We start from the raw sequence: 20,323 nt of genomic DNA on the forward strand, positions 1-20,323 counted from the left end.
CTAGTTAAGGCTGAAAGTGAATGCATTTTTACAGCTGAAATCCTACTTATCATTTTCTGTCTCATTTCAACCCCAGATAACAAAGTGGAATGGGTTTATATAAGCTATCTCCTGCTGACTGCTTAGTCATATGATTTTCAACTTCTGCTACGGTAAGTTGACCTAATTCTTTTATTCTTGCAAAGTATTCAATTTCATTGCTATATAATTGTTTAAAACTTAACAAAAAGTCTTATTAGTTAATTTAGCACCCATAATTTCAATATGGCTCATTTTGTTGATTTGTAAAAACAATTTTTGTTATTTATTGTTTTACTATTTGTTCATAAAATTTAATCGTAATAAAAAAATAAACAATAACAGCTGCCAAGAACTACAAATAGGCACCTTATGTGATCATCTTTACTGACATTACAGTCGCAGATAATAATTCTGATTGGCTTTTACTTTCTTTTACCCCCCTATACATAGTACCTATTTGAAGAAAGTATTGATTTGACTTTTAAGTGGAAATATCCGTTTTGGGCTCCCACCTGAACCCCAAAAAGTGGTTTTTGAAGTGATGTGTTCAGAGCTTCAGACTACACCTGTGATCCAATTTCAATGCAATTTGGTTGTGGGTACTAATCCATAGTACCCCCAAGTTTTTAAAATTTCAATTTTGATCGTGATTTTCCCATAAAACTCGTCAAATAACTGGAAAATGAGATTTTTACAAAACAGCCCGAACGATTTTAGTATGTCATTTTAACTCTAAACAAAATGGCACAAACCCCCATGTGTAAAAATTACAGTTCAACAGTTATTGCAACTTTTATGATTCTACCCATAAATATCATAGTTACTCCCCCCACCAATTGCCCATGACAAGTGTTGTTGACAAGTTTATGAGAGAAAGTATGTTTCAAATTGCTGATATAGTCCAGTCAAGGAATGAGGTGTAGAGTGCGTTAGTGCGTGAGCAGGTAACTAAGCAATTCCTTCAGAAACTTGTTCAGGGGGCTTAGGGTGTTAACATACCAAAAGTCCTGACTCCTAGGGGGTGAGGGGGGGGAAGGGGGGGGGGGTTAAAGGTACACATTTTGGGTTTTTCGATTATATCTCGAAAACTACCAACTTTTTGTATACTACTGTATACTAAATTATGAAATTGAAGAAGATTAAATTTTCTACAAGAAAAGTATATAATGTGTTTATTTTGGTTAAACAATTGACGAGTTATTACTAATTTAATTAATATGGTATTAACAATACTCCTTCCATAAGAAATACATGTAAATTAGTTTGCAAAATGGGGCAAATCCTATCCGCCCAAAGGAAATATAACCAATATTCTAGAAATCTTGGTAAAATTTCCAGCCATTTGACACTTTAACCCATTGGCGCCGACATACGAGCGTTACTCGTATGGCCGCTGCAGGCCCGGCGGCCAACTTACGAGTGCCGCTCGTGTCACCGCTAGGCAGCGCTATTAGTTATTTAGTTATTATTATTTTTCGCCCTTTTTGTTTCTTCTTACTATTATAATGTTTATAAATATCTTGCTTCTTGATTTGCGTATTTACTCATTTATTTTAGCGAATAACAAACAATTTTGTGTTGCCATGGAAACCACATATCACCAAAAATCAGCTGCGGTAAGGTAAACAAACAATTTAAAAAAAAATGTTACTTATAAAAGTACACAACTTTTAATTTTTCTACGTAGGGAATCGATTGAACTTTATAATAGTAGTGTTATTTGGTGTCTGGATTAATCTTGGAATTTGTATATCAACTTTACTTTCAAAATATTGTTTTTAAAATTTTTATTTTTATAATCTTTATATATATATTTTTTTTAGTTTAGAACTTTGACTATCCAATTACCACTTTTCTGTAGACAATTTTACTGTGAACAAAATGGTGAAAGAATTATTAACACGTTCGCTACCGAGCGACGCACATTTGCGTCGGTCCGGTCACTCTTACAGACTAAAAGGAATGATCATGACGTTGCTTACAGACCAAGTGATATAGGAATAACATTGCCGACAGACCAAAAGAGAAATATCGTTTAAATGGACTAATTGACTTAATAATAACCTTAAGTGAATTAGTAAGCAATAAATATTGTTTTTATTTTTCGTTATGAGCGAATTTTAAAACGCCGCATATATGCGTCGGTCAGTCTATTTAACGAAATCCAGTTAAAAAGATTACATTTTCGTTTCAATAGACCAGGCGACGCACGTAAGCGTCGTTGTAAATTTGGTTGTTTCAAGCTTTTACATAAACAACTAAAGAAACTCCACTAAACACTAGCCAAAACTGCAAAGGTTATAACGTTTACATCTGTTCTGTGATGTCGCGGAATACACAATGTAAACAACAATGTTGCCAACTGTTGTGTGACGTAACCAATCGTCATATCCACGGACCAAGTGACGCACATTTGCGGCAGATATCCCTCTAGACCGATATGATAAAATCCGGGCTCTAAAATAGACCGTTGCTAAGAAATACGCTGTTTAATAACATTAGAATACCGACGCAAATGTGCGTCGTTAGTCCATTTCATTGTGACCAGCTGACGCAAATATGCGTCGGTGGTCTATTGTGAGAAACGAGTCGACGCACAATTGCGTCGCTGGTCTATGCGAACGTAAATTCCATATAATTGTGGTAGCGAACGTGTTAATTTATTACCTAAGGTTTTCTTTCTATAGCAGTTAGAGTAAAAGTCTACAAATTCGGTAAAATTAATTGCCGCCAGAGGGTGCTGCAGGTAGCGCATTAATTCCTTCCCCAATGGGTTAATCATAAAATTTTGTCAAAAATTAAAGCGAGAGTGAGCGTTTAAAAACGGGATGATTTGAGGTTTTTTTATACTTCTTAATAAAAAACACCAAAACACAACATTTTTGTTACCTCGCCCTTGCCTTAATTTTGGATAAATTTTTATGATTAAAGTGTCAAATTACTGGAAAGTTTGTCAAGATTTCCAGAATATCAGTTATATTTCCTTTGGGCGGATAGGATTTGCCCCATTTCGCATACTAATTTACATGTATTTCTTATGGAAGGAGTATTTTAATAAGATATTAATTAAATAAGTAATAACTCGTAATCTGTTTAACCAAAATAAACAAATTATATACTTTTCTTGTAGAAAATTTAGTCATCTTCAATTTTATAATTTAGTATAGTATACAAAAAGTTTATAGTTTTCAAGATATAATAAAATAACCCAAAATGTGTACCTTTATTTTTTGTGTGTTGTTATTTCATGGTCATAAATGCTTGGTGAAGTGAGCTCTGACTGAATTTAAAAAAAATCTTTTTCACAAAACGATGTGCACCTATACCATCATTTTATGGATGTGTTTCAGATTTTATCTCAATCCGTTCTGTAGTAACTGAGAATTCTTGTTAACAAATACAACCTAGTGGTTTCACACATTAAAGTATTAATTTTCATAATATAATTAATATATAATATATCATATTGATAAAATTATAGCTTAAATACACACTTTCTTCTGTATAAAAAGTGAACTTTTACATCTTCTTTTAAGTCCTACTTGTTATATTTGAGATTTGAGAGTGCCAGGTATATTTGAGATTGCAAAGAAGTGAGCAATGTCAGCCAATTGAATATTCATAGTATGGCTGAACAAGCTACTCATGGTGTGTGAGTCTATACTCAACCTCAGCCAATCTTTTAAGGTGTGTATGTCTTGTGTACTGTAGTTAAATTAAATTTATTTAAATTTACTCCTTACCTAAAATATAACTACATTTGGTAACTTGTGTGTAAATATGTTTTTTTGTAATTTAATGTTGCAATTCTGATTACTTAATTAATTTCACTATTGGTATGCATGACTATTACTATTTAACCTTAATGCCATTTTAAAATAACTAGGATACCCCATGAATAATTAATTAATTGTCTGAGTAAACTTTTGTAATGGTATAAAAGTGTGTGTTCATCTCTCTGCCTTTATACAACCTACAAAAGAGTCTTTAAATAACTGTGGATTTACAACTAAATTGTAGGCTATTGTTTTGTTTACAAATAATGGTAGGTATGCAAACACATTTTCTAAGATTAAATAACCCAGATATCTAAACAATCACAGTATCTAATGATTTTCATTCCTGTGTCCTGTCAATTTCAGGGTCGTATTTCCCTAACGGGGGACACGGCGGTTGCCGGGGGCCTCAATTTTTTTCTTGATAAATTTATTTTACTGATAATGTGTTTCTCCGCGATCGCAGGAGACGTTGAAGAAATCTGTGCAACCGCAAAATATCTTCACTATTTTGCCGTTAATGTAGGAACTGTTACTATTCATATCCGTGATCACTTGGAAGATCTTCACAGTTTCGTCATGAACGAAAAAAGACGAAGATGATGTCTCCGCACTAGTGAAAGATATTCACTATTCCTCCACGACCATATGAGACATTCATGATTTTGCCGCGATCGGAGGAGACGAAGATGACGTTTCCGCACTCGCGCAAGATTTAAAACATTTTTCCCCCCTGCCACATTGTTTATGATACCACCCTGATCGGTGGAGATGAAGATGACGTCCCCGCACTCGTGCAAGATGCTAACTTTTTCTCCGTGGCCATAGGAGAATGCGAAGAGACATTCATAATTTTCACCGCCATTGCAGAAGACGAAGATGATGTCTCCGCAATCGCACATAATGTTCACTATTTTGCCGTGAACGTAGAAGATCTTCACGATCCCTCCAGGACTGCGGCAGATTTCTACGATTTTACTGTAACCGCAGAAGACCCTTACAATTTGGCTGTGATTTAACATTTTGTAAAAACCGATTATAGTATATCAATTAATATATCCTAAATTAATTATTTCCAAAACCACCCAATTTTGATCCGATGCCCGAGGATCAACATTTTTTACTCCCCACGAAAGAAATTAAAAATGTGTGGCCCCGACCTAAGACCCTTAGTATTATTATTTGAAAAATAGTCTCTAAATTTCTTTAGAAAATCTGACATGAAACTTTTTCATTATTTTCAGGGGAAATGGAAGAACACAAAGTAGTGCAAACCAAGCAAGGAAGTCTGAGGGGATCAGTCAAATACTCCTCTTTTAGTGACAAGAGATATTACTCTTTTGTTGGCATTCCTTTTGCAAAACCACCCGTTGGCACCCTCAGGTTTAAGGTAATACTACATCTTGGCTACAAATTGAATTGTTAAGAGAAGTGATTAGCAATAGTGTGTAGTTGTGCTTTAATTATTTTTAAACAATAACTAGGTCTGCTTTGTTGTTAAGAATATTAGGTTTGTATTGAGAGTTTTGAGTTTGATCCCAGGCTATCTCTCCAAAATAATTGGATAAAGCTCAAGGGTATTTGTATGTAAGAGACACCCTCATTACAACATGAACTTCAACAGTTATTGTTCAGATTTTTCATTTAAAACTGCGGTTGGATATTGTCGTTTGAATTACTCTTATATATAATATTATGGTTAAAGTAAATGATTTAATGGAAGTTGTTCATTTTTGTATTGTTATTTCAATTAATCCATTTTTAATCTGGTTAAATATTATTGTTTAAATACTTGTAAAAATTAAATTAATTATAATATTAAAGTTTAGAAGTATTTTATGCATGTTATTTATTTTTATATATATTTAATTATTCAAAATAATTAATTGTTTCAAGTTTTTGCTAAAGCTAGTTCACTTTGGGATTATATAGAAAGTTGTCTTTGAATTGTAGAGTATACTATACAGTAGGTGGAAACAACAGTGAAAGCAGATCTTGACCAGAAACAAGGAAAACCAAAGTGGTGGTAAGGACTATCCAAGGACAAAGTAGATTATTATCAAGAACCAGTTTTCTCTATGAGCTGCAGACAAGCCAAATCTTCCTGGCTTTTGCAGCGAGTTATTTATACAATTTTGTAAGATTCTGTGATTTAAAAAAATTAATAAAGCAACAAAAATCTACTCAGACTAACTACTTGTTTTTCATGAATTACCGGTACTAGCTTCTGTACTATCTGTGTATATAATTTTGGCTGTATCGGTTTAGTATATTAGTCGTGGCAGCACACAAACAGACACCACCTCAATTTTATAATAGTGTTGTATAGATAGATAATATTCAAGGATTTAAAATTTAGAATACTATCAAGAAAAAAAGAAAATACCTTAATTTTTGCAATCTAATGAAGAAAGTATTTGTTATGGACAATAAGCCATTGACAAACGTAAATTTTCAAAGCAGTTATTTTGTTGTTTATATTGGAAGAGAGTTCAATTTGCTATTGAGTTAATAATTTGGAGGTTGTTTTATTGTAAACAAATTATGTGATGTTACTTCTAATGCTTTAGGACCCTGAACCATTTGGTGAATGGACTGGTGTACGGGACGCTCTACAAGATGGGAACAAATGTAAGCAAGGTATCCTAGTTCGCAACCCTGGAGTAGACCCCAACAATATCTCAGAAGTTGGGGATGAAGACTGTCTTTATCTTTGTGTTTTTACCAACAAGGTAAATTAACAATGGATTTATACTTTTATTAGTTTTTATTTCAATAGTTGTAGCATAGATAAAACATACTCCCTTAGTAGATTTCTCATCCTTATGGAACAGCTGAAGACAGTTTTATTGTACGGTTTATGTAGAGGTTGTGTTTTGTTTACAATTTGTTTCCCGTTATTACAGCCATTTAAAACCTCGTTTAACCAAATAATACAATCTAATCATAAACAATAACTTGTCCTCTAGTTATATAACCAAACAGTAAAGCACAAATCAAGAAATTAACCCTAAAATAATAGGAACAAAGTTTCGTCGACACTAGCGCCTTTGTGTCACGTACATGAACTAGACACGAAAAACGTGCTTCAAAATTTACAATGGGATGAGAAGTCTACTTGTGTTGGTTAGTCTATGGTTGTAGGAAAGAGTGAAAAGACAAGAGCTCACCCCGAATCGAAAACTAGACCAAAAGTATGTATTATGCAAACTTCTCTATTTTAAACCCACGCTGTAAATAAAACATATGATTGGAATTTCTTTAATCTGTTTTGATTTTCTGTTTATATTTTGTTGTTATTTCCTCACCAACATAGCAACCCATAATAAGGCCCATGTAAATTTTTTAAAATTTAAAATTCATTTTTTGCCTATTTAAATGTTATAAAGGGATTCTGCACATCTAAAGGAAAATATCTTTCATTAGGGAACCAACCGCGTGTAATTCGGTCCACTAGTATGGTCAGGCTAGCTAGTTTTGCAAAAGTTTTTTAGTACATAAGATGGACCATTAGAACATTATTACAAAATTAGTTGTCTCTTGACACTCCTTTCAATGTCATGCATTTCATTAACCTATGAGGTGAAGTTTATTATTTTTCAGGGATTAGGTGGCAAAGAAGCCTAAAAACTAGTCCTAACTTAAACTTCTTAATGAAGACATATTTTTCATTCAATTTCAAATATTTCAATGACAATACTGAAACTAAAAGGTACAAGAAGAACACAGTAAAAATATAATACAAAACAGAAACTGGCGTATTGCTTGCCTAGTGGTTATCATCTTAGTCATTGTTGCAAGAGGGTAGGGTTTGAGTACTTAGTATATTCAAGACAATTTAAAGGGGGTTTTCACTTTTCCCTGAAAGAATTTGTGATTTTTTCATCCAACATGCCACCCTAGACACTAAGAATAAAAACCTATAGAAATCTAAAACTGATTTAGTTTTAGTAACTTTATAGTGTCTCATAGCTTTAAATGAGTTTGCAATATTTAATTTAATGAAACGGTTTCTTTAAGTGTTTTATTTTTTCAATTTGCTCACAGCTCCCAGAGGAAAGCCCAACTAGAAGTCCTGTGATGGTTTACATTCATGGGGGAGCGTTTGCTGGGGGCTCCGGGATTTCCAAGAGCATAAACCCTGAATTTTTGTTGGAGGGGGACACTGTACTTGTAACAATCAACTATCGCTGTGGTGCCTTTGGTAATATAAAATGTTATTCTGTTTTTAAACAATTCTGTTGTTATTCTGAGTTTTAGAATCTGATAAGTTTTGGGGGTTTGGGAACTTGTATATTAATATATATATAAAAAAAAAAAATTGGGGTACCTATATTAAATTAAGTTTTACTGGTCAGCAAAATAAGGAAAAAAATATATGATGAGTTAATTGCTCAGTGGGGGCAATACAGACTACAAACCAATTATGTTGTGGGTCTGCGTCCTTTTGGTGCAACCAATATCCATATTGTTCTTCTCCCCTTGCTTTACTTTAATATGTTCCTTACACAGGACAGAGACCTATGTGAATGGGCAAATTCAAATTTAAAAGAAACAACGAATTTCATACAAAAATGTATCAGATATCTTTAGTTTGCAAATATTCTTTTAATATATCTCAAGTCACACAGAGATATATCTATAATATTATCTTTTCAGGATTCCTCTCTCTTGAAAATGAAGAGGTTCCAGGCAACGCAGGACTCAAGGACCAAACATTGGCTCTCAGATGGGTCCAAGACAACATTGATATTTTCGGAGGAGACTCAAACAATGTCACCATCTTTGGTATCAGTGCAGGAGGTGCTTCAGTGCATTACCATCTGCTGTCTCCTATGTCTAAAGGTAGTAAGTTTGCTATGACCTTACAGTTGAGCTACCTATACTACTTTATTGTAGATGAGGCAAGCACTGTCAACACTAACTTTTCTGCAAATTGTAGGTAATTCCATGTAAAGTAAACAAGGATAATAGACTGAATATTTTGGCTCTATACTCCGTTGACAGAATTTAGGTTGTTTGAGGGGAAGCGATACCATCCTCTGCACCTCACCCTAACTATGAAACAGAAGCCAACAGCTAAACAACCAGGACATGATTGAGCCATGCAAAAAAGTTCATCTCAAGACTGCAGTGAGACAAAAGTGGCAACACTGATCTCCCGGCCAGTGCGACGTTGCCACACACACCAACAATACAAAACTGCAGTGAGACAAAAAAGGCAACAATGATCTCCCGGCCAGTGCGAAGTTGCCACACACACCAACGATACAAGGCTGCAGTGAGACAAAAGTGGCAACACTGATCTCCTGGCCAGTGCGACAGTGCCACACACACCAACGATACAAGACTGCAGTGAGAGACAAAAGTGGCAACACTGATCTCCTGGCCGGTGCGACGTTGCCACACACACCCACGATACAAGACTGCAGTGAGACAAAAGTGGCAACACTGATCTCCCGGCCGGTGCGACGTTGCCACACACACCAACGATACAAGACTGCAGTGAGACAAAAGTGGCAACACTGATCTCCCGGCTGGTGGGACGTTGCCACACACACCCACGAACCATACAAGACTGCAGTGAGACAAAAGTGGTAACACTGATCTCCCGGCCGGTGCGACGTTGCCACACACACCAACGATACAAGGCTGCAGTGAGACAAAAGTGGTAACACTGATCTCCCGGCCGGTGCGACGTTGCCACACACACCAACGATACAAGACTGCAGTGAGACAAAAGTGGCAACACTGATCTCCCAGCTGGTGCGACGTTGCCACACACACCAACCATACAAGACTGCAGTGAGACAAAAGTGGCAACACTGATCTCCCGGCCGGTGCGACGTTGCCACACACACCAACGATACAAGACTGCAGTGAGACAAAAGTGGCAACACTGATCTCCCGGCTGGTGGGACGTTGCCACACACACCAACGAACCATACAAGACTGCAGTGAGACAAAAGTGGTAACACTGATCTCCCGGCCAGTGCAACTTTTTTTTTTTTTTTTTTTTTAAGGGAGAGGAGGGAAAATGCTTTTACGCACACAGGTAGCCAGCCTGTAGTGTGAGACTCCTGAATCTATCACAGACTACTCACTAAAAAACCCCCTCTACTCTGTTGGACACAGACCTGGAATTGTTTGTCACATTACTTCAAGTCAGGCCAACATGGGACCTAAGCCCTCAGGGCTCTCACAGTTTTTGGCATTTAGATACTTCATGACCTACACCGCATCCCGGTCAAGGTCGAGCTTCTTGGTGCGGGGAATACCCTGGATGTAATGTGACACACAGGTCCAATTGTCCTCACCCTCCGTCATCATCGGTATGACCGTGTCCACTGACAGCAGTCCTACTAACTGTTGAGCCTCCAGGCGGGGCCTTTCCCAACGCTGGCAGTGGAAAAAGGTATGTTCCACGTCATCGGGAATGCCTGGGCAGTATAGTCATTGAATAGTCATTTATTCAGTCTTTAAACAATACATTATTGTAATTGACATCGTCATTATTATTGTAAAAAGATATAAGATGCAATACTTATATAATTAATAAAATTTGACATGAAAATTCCAAAATATAGGCTGCCCTTAGCTTAACATTTAACAGGTTTAAAATATGCAATCGGGTGACACGGCTTTGCCCATCCTGAACAGGTACGACCGGAAAAAGCCGTGACCCATCAGAAATTGGGTGAGGTAGAAGTCCACCTCTACGCACCACCGATTAACCCAAGGTTGGACTTGCTTTATCAGTCGCCTGGTCCAGCGTCCCCGAGTCTCCTGTTCCTAGCTCTCCTGTCACAGCTGGTAGGTGCGGGTGCGTTCCTCTGTTCGTGCCTGGTCCTCTCCACGGCGCTGATAAATTGCTTTTCTCTCCGCCGCCAAAAGTTTGACGGGGATGACTCCAGCAACCACCAGGACGGTGGGTTCGGACACTGTTCGGTAGGCGGATGCAACTCTTAGTGCTGCCTGACGCTGCACTCGGGCGAGCCGCATCCTATATACCTCCTTATTTAGAGCGTTTGCCCACACCTCAGCACCGTACAAGAGTACGGACTGAACAGAAGACATTAACAACCTTCTTCTACCTAGGCCCTCTGACATTGGCTATCAACCGGCTAAGAGAGGAGACCACCCTAGTGGCCTTGTCCGCCGTACGGAAAATCTGATCTCGCCAGCTAAGCTTGCTGTCCACCATAATACCAAGGTACTTGGCAGAACGAACGGTCTGGACTTCGACGGCCCCTACCCTCAACGGCACGATGGTGTCAATCCGTTTTTTTGTTAACATCACGATCTCAGTTTTGCTCAAAGCAAGCGAGTGACCGTGGTCTGTCATCCATGCGTTTATAGTACGCACTAGTGGCTTGTAGGGACATAAGTCCCTAAAAAGCTCAAATGTTAAACAACTTTTTGCAATACCGGTATTTAAACAAACTCAGAATAACATTATCTATGTGTCAGAATAGGCATCCCTACACCATATCTTTTGTGTAAAAACCAGTTTGTTGTTCTTCTTTGTTTGCTTTTGTTGATGTCATTTTCAATAAATAATTTGAATCACTCCAGTGGTTTAACATGAAAAGGCAGCAAACATATCATTGTTTGTGAATAAATACTGATTTACTAAGGTAGCTTTGGTCTTGTGGTTAATGAGGATAAATAAAAGCTTCCCTGTTTGAAATTTTAAAAATTCATTGGAGGTTCGCCTTCAGATGAATTGAAGACGCCTGCAATTTCATCTGCAGTAGGCTTATTATACCTACGACGATCCATATTTATCCTGTCATCCGCGTACCCAACCAAAACAGTTTCCTCAGGCATTTCAGACCTCAGGAGGCTGTCATACGCGACATTCCAGAGGTCTGGGCCGAGTATGGAACCTTGGGCAGCACCGGAAGTAACACTTATCGTCCTTGGGCCCTCTGTAGTGTCATACATGAGGAGGCGGAACCGGAGATAATCCTCTATGATACGCATGAGGTATGCCGGGACGTGGAAGGTGTTCTTCAGAGCATCCAGCATATCGCACCACCTCGCCGAATTAAACGCGTTTCGCACATCAAGAGTTACGAGCAGCACAACCCTTCGAGAGTAGTGGTTAAAATCCTCAGCTCTCATCACGGCTTGCTTCACCTCTTCAACAGCGTCAACCGTAGATCGCCCCATCCTGAATCCATACTGGCGAGGGGACAGGTCCCCCGCAGCAACCACGGCTGAATTCAGTAGGGAACCGATCAACTTCTCGAGGACTTTGCCAGCCGTATCCAACATACACAGAGGTCTGTAAGACAATGGCAGGTCTGAGCCTCCCTTCCCCTTCCCAACAAGCACAAGCCTAGCTGTTTTCCAGCACGAGGGGAAAACTCCTTCGACTAGGCAGGCGTTGTACATGCGCAAAAGGATCAAGGGGTTACTAGTCAAAACCTTTTTGAGGACTTCGCCGGGTACCCCATCGGGTCCAGGAGCCTTATTGTTCTTCAGGGATAGGACGGCAGCCTCCACCTCTCCAAGACTGAAAAGTGGTACGTCATCCACCCTTCCGAAATCCCGCAGTGGGCATAACGTATGAGCCTGGAAAAGGGACTCGACTATCCTCTCCATAGTGGCCCCATCCATGACGGAAGGTGGAGAGCGGGTGCCAAGTTTCTTGGTTACAAGTTTGTAACCCAAGCCCCACGGATTGGAATCGATATCGTCCCTTAATGTCTCCCAGCAACTGCGTTTACTCCAGTTGATCGCTCGATGAAGAGACCTCCTAGCCACTCTGTAAGCATCCGACTTACGACGTCTGTCTACAGGTTCTCTGGCCCTGGTAGCAAGTCTTCTGGCTCTCAATGCTGACCGACGCAATTCCGCAATCTCGGCAGTACACCAGTACACAGGTCGCTTATTGCACCGGGATCTCCTGCGAGGCATAGACTCATCGCAAGCCGAGATGATTAGTCCCATCATGGATGTAACTAACACCTCTTCGTGAGCCACGCTAGTTGCAGGGGGGAACCACCGGTGTTCCTCGTAAGATGGCTTGAATTTTGCCACGTCCAATTTTTTAATATTCCATCGAACGGGGCCAGTGCAACGTTGCCACACACACCAACGATACAAGACTGCAGTGAGACAAAAAAGGCAACAATGATCTCCCGGCCAGTGCGAAGTTGCCACACGCACTAACGCCAACAGTTTATTGGAACACTTGTATAGTAATAGGTCATGTTTATAGATGTATGAAGACATTGTGTTTTTACTTTTTGTAATCATGATTTTGATTGCAGGTCTTTTCCACAAGGCAATTATTCAAAGTGGGTTCTGTCTGATGAACGAATGGTCCCTGCAAAGGTCCCCAAATCAATTGGCTTTCACATTGGCAAAGAAATTAGGATTTGAATCAGAAGATGATGCTGAAGTATTCAGATATTTACAAACTGTGCCAAGTGAAGACATTCTCAGTGCAACTCATGAATTCTGCAAAGACCAGGTTGTAATAGAATTCTTTGTAGTTGAATAATTAAAAAAATGAATCCTAGTTTGTAAATGCCAATGGCAGATTTTAAGAAATTAAGATTTTTTATTTTTTAGAGCTTTATCTGACAAAGAAAAGTCAATGTTACTTTTTTTGCTCAAAAGAATTTGCAATGGTAAAGTCTATCTATCCTTTATATTGTTTAGTGTTGTTCTATTGAGTTTCTAACTAAACTAAGATCTTGCTCCTGAACAGGAATACATCACCTGGATTGGCCTTCTGTTCACTGCCTGTGTAGAAACAGCAGGCTCCAACAAGTTTCTTCATGACACTCCGACAAACCTGATGAAGAGAGGAGAGTTCAGTAAAGTGCCTGTGATTCTGGGAGCTGTGGAAAATGAAGGAAACGTGCACACGTTTTTGTGTAAGTCATACTATACATCATCAGTAATTAATTCCTGTTCAATTATCACCAAATCTGCTAAATTTAAAACAAAAATATCATAAGAAATTTAATTCAATCATACTTTGATAGATTAGGGGTTTTATATGTTTTTTAGCGAATTTTCCTATAGGGAAGTAGCTATTACCGTAGGTGGCACGGTAAGACCTAGACCCGGGACCGATTTACTTTTTCATTTTGATGTCCCCAGAGGCCAAAAACACCATTCGCTCAAATTTTTATATATGTATATATATATATATATATATATAGACTTATATATATATATATATATATACGTCCGTGAACGCGATAACTTGAGTAATTTTTGTCCGATTTTGATGAAATTTGGTTTAAAGGTGTAAAGCGGGATAAACTTGAGTGAGTTCGCGAACCAGCACGATCGGAGCATGGGAACGGGCCTTTACGGGGGGTTTTATGGGGTAAAAATTGGTTTTTCTCACTTTTGACCCTCAAAACACAAAATTTCCCGATTTCTCTGTAGACCTTTTTAAAGAGCTTAAAAAAACAAATAATTTAGTATATAAAAGTATTTTTGTTCGATTATTAGTAACGGAGAAAATTAAAAAAATTTTAAATTTAAAATTCCCATGTTATTTTTATGGAGAATATTGTCAAATGTTGTAGTTTGTTTGTTTATGGATATATTTTGATCAAACTTAGAAAATTTATTTATTTTGTACTAAGCTATCAATATTTTACTCAAAAACACACTTTATTAGTTTCCTTGTAGCAGCAAACCTAGGTGCTCGTTAAACCTAATGTTATTAAAATATATTTAACTGAAAATCAATTCAGACAAATGGAAATTTGCTTAGTCAGCAGGGCGGGTATTTTATTATTGAAAACACAAAGGCTAAGGTGGTGGGAAATATCAAACTATAATATAGCTTAAGCCTTTGTCATAGTTAATCTATCTTCAGTTCAAAAGTGCTTTGTTTATTTCATGGGCATTCATAAATAGTTCATATAAATAGTACATATAAATCGAAAAATGAGAAAGGGTTGAAAAAACACTTTTTGCCCGTGTGATGAGCTAATTTTTGTCATATTGCGCCATTATTTAAACTAAGTTACAAAACAGAAATACCTTTCTTGTAAAAATAAACTCCCAAAATAACTTCCATCTTGATTTCCATTTTGCTATTGTGAACAAGCAGCTGTTTAGTGAGGTACCAGTATTGAATAATTTTGTATTACGACTGTATTTTTGTCCATTATACTATTGATAGATGTTGATATGTTGGACTACTGATTCAATGGATTTCTTGAATTTCTTAGGCATTCAGAGCAAACTGTTTTCTTGTGTCATCCATCTTCTTAGATTCAACCTAAACAAATGTGAATCCAGTTTTGAAAAGAATTCATTAACAAACTAAAATCAATTGAACACAATCAATACAACCATTACTTTACAAATCGATTGCTTACAATCGAAGTTAGCAAGTGAGCATAATGTACTGCTGACATCATCAACTCCAGCTGATTTTTACTCTCTGGCAGTAAGTTGTACTCCCTAGGGAGATAAAGAGCTATAATCCTGCAATGCTTGAATTGAACATAACTGTTTTTGTTGCAGTATAACAAAAAAAAGTTACATAGCTAAGGCCTCTTTTATGTAATTGCAGTCGCCGCACTGGGGCAGCTGCTGCGATTCTATAAGTATACATTGACTCAAATGGGTGCTTGTATGCACCGCAGTGCGGCCCGCTCTATAGTTGCGGCCCGCTAGGTACATTTGGGACTTATGGGAGCCATTATGCAATGCGACGCAGGCCGCAACCTCTGCCAGTGCTACCAGTGATATAAAACCTGCGGTGCTGCAAGTTCCAAACCAAATACAAATTTTGCAGCCACATGTTTTTTGCGGTGCGATAAAAACCGCAAATGCTGTGCATAAAAGGGCCCTAATGGTTCATTATATCATCATTGAGTATTCTTTAAAACAACTGATATTAATGAACTTTTCAGCTCAAACATGTTTCAGTTTTGATTCGATACCTGAAATCATCAACAATAGACCTGAACTGCTTGTTCCACCATTCTTCAAACTAAATCCTGGGAGTAAAGAAGAAAAAGATGTCCAAAAAGCCATTTGGGAGTTTTATCTTAAAGGGGAACAACTGTCCTTAAAGAATTTCCAGGAATTTACTAAGGTAAGTTTTTAAAAATTTGTATTTGTGACTTACTAATATGTTTGGTACTTTAAGTTGTTAATTTACAGAATGTCGCTCTTGATGTCCATTTAAATCTCTTTTTTCTAAGAAAAAACATTATGTTTCTAGATGTAAATGAGGATAGTTTTTTTTTTTTTTTATACCAATTGTGTCTGGTACAGTTGAACCTCGTTTGTACGAACCTCGATAAAACGAATTCCTCGATAAGACGAATTTTTTTTTAATCCCTTGACACTTTCATATAGGTCAATGCTAAAAACACCTCTATACAACGTAGTAATTAAGTTAAAAACCTCCATAAGACGAATTTGTTTGTGACATGGGCTAGGACTGATTAACCTCTATACAACGAATATTCTAAGCACAAAACCTCTACAAGACGAACGTGACCTCTATAAGACGAATTTATCATAATCTTAACCTCCATAGTACGTAGTTTTCAAAACAAACAGAAGCTTGTCTCAACATGAAGCCCCCACCCATCCCTCCTCCTTCCTCAGTCATTGTTTGGAAAAACCTTGGAGCGAGGAGAAACCTCTATAAGAAGAATAACAGCAGCATTAAACCTCGATAAAACGACCCTCTTTATTAAGAATACCTCTATAGTACGACTTTTTCCCGTACCCCTTGAAATTCGTCTTATAGAGGTTCAACTGTACCTATATTCACTGAAACAAAATAGATTTCACGCCACACTACAACATTTGGACCAGCTTACTACGCAAGTATTTAGTCCATAAAACAGCTGTTTGCCGCCAGCTTAATCAAATGGGGTATCATTACGTATTTAGTAGTATAGCGTGAACTATCGTATGTAACTCGTCCAAAATGTGTGTACCGGACTCGTATGGTAATCCTGTACTCGACTTCGTCTCGCACGGGAACGAACACACTCGTCCGGTAAACACAAATTTTCAGGACTAGTAACGTAATATACTATTTTATCACTCTGTATTCGAAAATAGCCCATTTTCATACAGCTGAGATCTTCGAACATCTTCAATTTCCGTACATCAAAAACAAATAGTGATCAGCTGACTTTTCCTGACATAATCATTACTTTTCGCTACATTAACATTACTTCCGCTAAACAAACAATACTTTGCCTGTCATCAACAAAGTTACAATCAGCTGAATTTTACACTAAAATTAATTGTACAGCCTCATTGTGTTTAGAACAGAAAAATGAATGGATTACGAAATATATTAGATCATTTTTGATGAAGTAGTTTTTTTCATCGTGATAAGAAGTATCGTTCAATACTCGTCACGAAAGTACCATTTCGGGGTGAGATGGTGTTTTACATGCAAGTCCCTATTGTAGTGAAATATAAATAAAATCCAGGACTGTCAAAAGACATTTAAAGTACTCGGATGTAAGCTATCCCTGCCGCACAATCTCTTCCCTTTAGTTATTAGGGGTTTTATAAGTAGATTAGAGTGAAAATACATACAAACTTTTTTTTTTTAGTAAAGGTAATAAAGTCAAGTAGACTAGACTTTGCAAAAATGTTTATGGTTGCACTAAGACATAAACTTTGCATGACTTGTCTTGCTAGCTGGAATTCTGTTCTGCATGCTCACATTTCAAATCCTGTAATTTATCAATGGTTTATGCCATGCTATTATTACAAACTATGTACCTACTCAGGGTTTTTCATTTAAATTTCATATACTTTTTGCCTTTTAACATATTTTATTCATATTTTTTCCAGTATGAAAGTGATTTTCTGATAATCGCAGGACTTGGTGAAACTAGAAGGTTGATGCTGGAAAAATCTAAATGTCCAGTATACACATATTTGTTCACCAACCACACAAAGTGCTTCTGTTCAGGTCTGTCAGGAATGTTGGGTGCAGACAACCCTGTGCTTCCATATCTCTCGGGCCCAGGTCAGTTTAATCGTGAAATTGAATGACCAACTTTAAATTTAATTTGACAAGATCGATACTTGTGAACCAAAATAAAAACTTCTGATAACAATGTATAGTAGCTGATTGAGTAATATTAATACAGTATGTGTGAAGAGTGAGCTGGTTTGATTATAAGAGCACTGGGCATCAGTCCCCAAGGAATCATAGGCTCAAACCCTGCCTCTCATCAATGGCTTTGTTTGGCTTTGTGATAATGCTGTGACTCTATAGGCCTTGAAGTACTGTGTAAAACGGTTCTGGGCTAGATCCTAGGGTCTGATGTGAAGATAGAATAAAAAATGATAATTTTGTAGTAGGAAATTCGCTAACTCTGCACGTTTGCGGTGGCGGGAGTTTATCAATCATATATGATTTTTACATTATTATAAGGAAACAATAATAATAGGCTAGGCAGCACATATTAATATATTTTACTTTATTAAATACCCAAGTTCAAGGATATCTTTGTCGTTTACTGATTTCTCATCTTTTTTACATTTAAACAATATTCTGCTGTAATATTATTTTTGTATACCTAGGTACATGCCATGCAGCTGACAGTGTATACTTAACCAAACATGTCACTGATAAACTGGATTTGACACCAGAATTCAAACAAGCTGTCAACAAACATGTACAAGCTTGGACTAACTTTGCTAAAAGCGGGTAAGTAATTAAAAGTCATGCATATAACCCTGGACGTACTTGGCTGCTTCCGAGTAAGTCAATATTTGTACAATTATTCCGTAGTGTAAAAGCAGAAAAGAATTTCTATTCTTCATTTCTAAGGACATACAAAAGTCTAGGCTACTTTCAGTGATTGTAACCTGATTGAGATAGGTAAACAAATCTAAATCTTTATGTTATAACAAAACATTTAATTTATTGTAAATTAGTATTGTTTTAATAACCTAATACTCTGTAACCGTCTTAAACAAACATCATTTCACAAGGTATAAGAGTATTGCCTTATTTTGTTTTGCCTCAAAAAGAAGCTTTGAAATGTATTAAAATACACAATTTGCGCACCAGTCACATCATGTCATTTTAAAATGGGTAACCATATACCTTATCTTAACAAGGAAAAACATATTACATTATTAGGTTCCAATTAGACAAAAATATTATTTGGCTAGAGTGAAGTGGAAGTAGTGTGTATTAGTATATTTCATTACTAGGACCGAAAGTGGCATTTTCCGGAGCGCGCTCAAGTTTTTGTGTGAGGCGAAGCCGAACACAGGAAAATCCAATTTCACATGCGAGGCGAAGCCGAGTATGTGAGAGCTATTTTCACGTACGAGGCGAAGCCGAGGACGGGAATAATGGAGCAAGAGCCGGAAAATAACTTTCGGTACGAGTTATGAACGATACTTTTCATCACGACGCAAAAATACACAAACACAGAATAACAGACCTCAGTAATATTACAACTAGTTTATTTCTAAATTATTTATTTTAAACATCAAAATAAAATCTTCTGAAAGGAAACCTTTGTATATTTCTAACACTAGCGCGCGTAGTGAATAAATGGAGAACTAATTGAGAGCGACGAAAGTAAATTTAGAGCGAGGGAAAATCAGCTGATCGATTTTTCCTCGCCCTAAATTAGAGCTTGGGAAACGGCTACTTTCATTGATGTTAGCTGTTATCGAAAATAGTTACTTTCGTTACGGAGTGATGAAAATATATTTTTTGTGTTTATGACTCTTATGTGATTTGCATTTCAGAGATCCGAATGTGGCTGAGACAGGAGTGAGGTGGACCCCAGACTCTCAGTCCAGTCCCTGCTACATGGACATCGGGACTGACTGGACTGTCAAAGAAGGAGTGCCTTTTGCTGACAGAATCAACTTTTGGCTGCAGCTTTCAGACAGATATTTGACTTATTTGTAGATGAATTTTGTTATAATGTCATTGATGTATAAACTTCAAATAATAAAGAAAACCGTCAAACTTATTTTTTTTTATTCTGATAATTTTTGCCCTCCTGAAAAAAGGTGGTTTTTGAGGATGTCTGTGTGTGTGGATGTATACAGAGCTACAGACTACACCTGTGGTCCGATTTTTATGACATTTTGCATTTGGGTACGGCACTCAGTGCTCGATTAGTAAAAAACGAGGTACTGGAACTGTAACTTTTTAAAAGTGATTAGTAGCCTACTTATTTATGCACATATTAAAGCAAATATTTTTATTTTTCCAAAAGATTGATACTGGAACACCGTAAATCAAGCCCTGTTACTAATCATAATAAGTGCTGGCCTAACAATGAAAAGGTCACTGGTTCGATCCTGAGAAAAGTCAGCTTTTTGATGGTTCGAAACTGGACCCAGCTGTTCCTGATCCTTATGGGCTTTAAATAAATAACCCTGACTGATGAAACAGCTGCTCTTAGTCAGAAACAAAGCTACACAGATCATCTGAAACCATCTACACTCATCCTTCCCTCTTATTTTGGTTCAAATACACAGGTGACGTCACCATCTCAATTGGTAATGATAAT

General features: G+C 37.2%; 1 protein-coding gene across 1 annotated transcript in view; it reads left to right on the forward strand.

The window, feature by feature from the left end:
- Window positions 1-20,323, forward strand: part of LOC129000409 (uncharacterized) — a 29,884-nt gene continuing 9,561 nt past the window's right edge. The window contains exons 1-13 of the mRNA XM_054427373.1: window positions 1-152; window positions 3,593-3,708; window positions 5,042-5,187; window positions 6,368-6,529; window positions 7,845-8,001; window positions 8,457-8,642; window positions 13,079-13,281; window positions 13,522-13,690; window positions 15,701-15,885; window positions 17,622-17,799; window positions 18,360-18,486; window positions 19,548-19,709; window positions 20,216-20,312. Coding sequence (XP_054283348.1) covers window positions 5,047-5,187; window positions 6,368-6,529; window positions 7,845-8,001; window positions 8,457-8,642; window positions 13,079-13,281; window positions 13,522-13,690; window positions 15,701-15,885; window positions 17,622-17,799; window positions 18,360-18,486; window positions 19,548-19,709; window positions 20,216-20,312 — 1,767 coding nt within the window. The 5' untranslated portion in view covers window positions 1-152; window positions 3,593-3,708; window positions 5,042-5,046. The remainder of the gene's footprint in view (window positions 153-3,592; window positions 3,709-5,041; window positions 5,188-6,367; window positions 6,530-7,844; window positions 8,002-8,456; window positions 8,643-13,078; window positions 13,282-13,521; window positions 13,691-15,700; window positions 15,886-17,621; window positions 17,800-18,359; window positions 18,487-19,547; window positions 19,710-20,215; window positions 20,313-20,323) is intronic.

Source organism: Macrosteles quadrilineatus, unplaced genomic scaffold (genome assembly GCF_028750875.1).
Source record: "Macrosteles quadrilineatus isolate MER2022 unplaced genomic scaffold, UCM_ALF_1.0 Scaffold_8__2_contigs__length_117827958, whole genome shotgun sequence".
Classification (NCBI taxonomy): Eukaryota; Metazoa; Arthropoda; class Insecta; order Hemiptera; family Cicadellidae; genus Macrosteles; species Macrosteles quadrilineatus.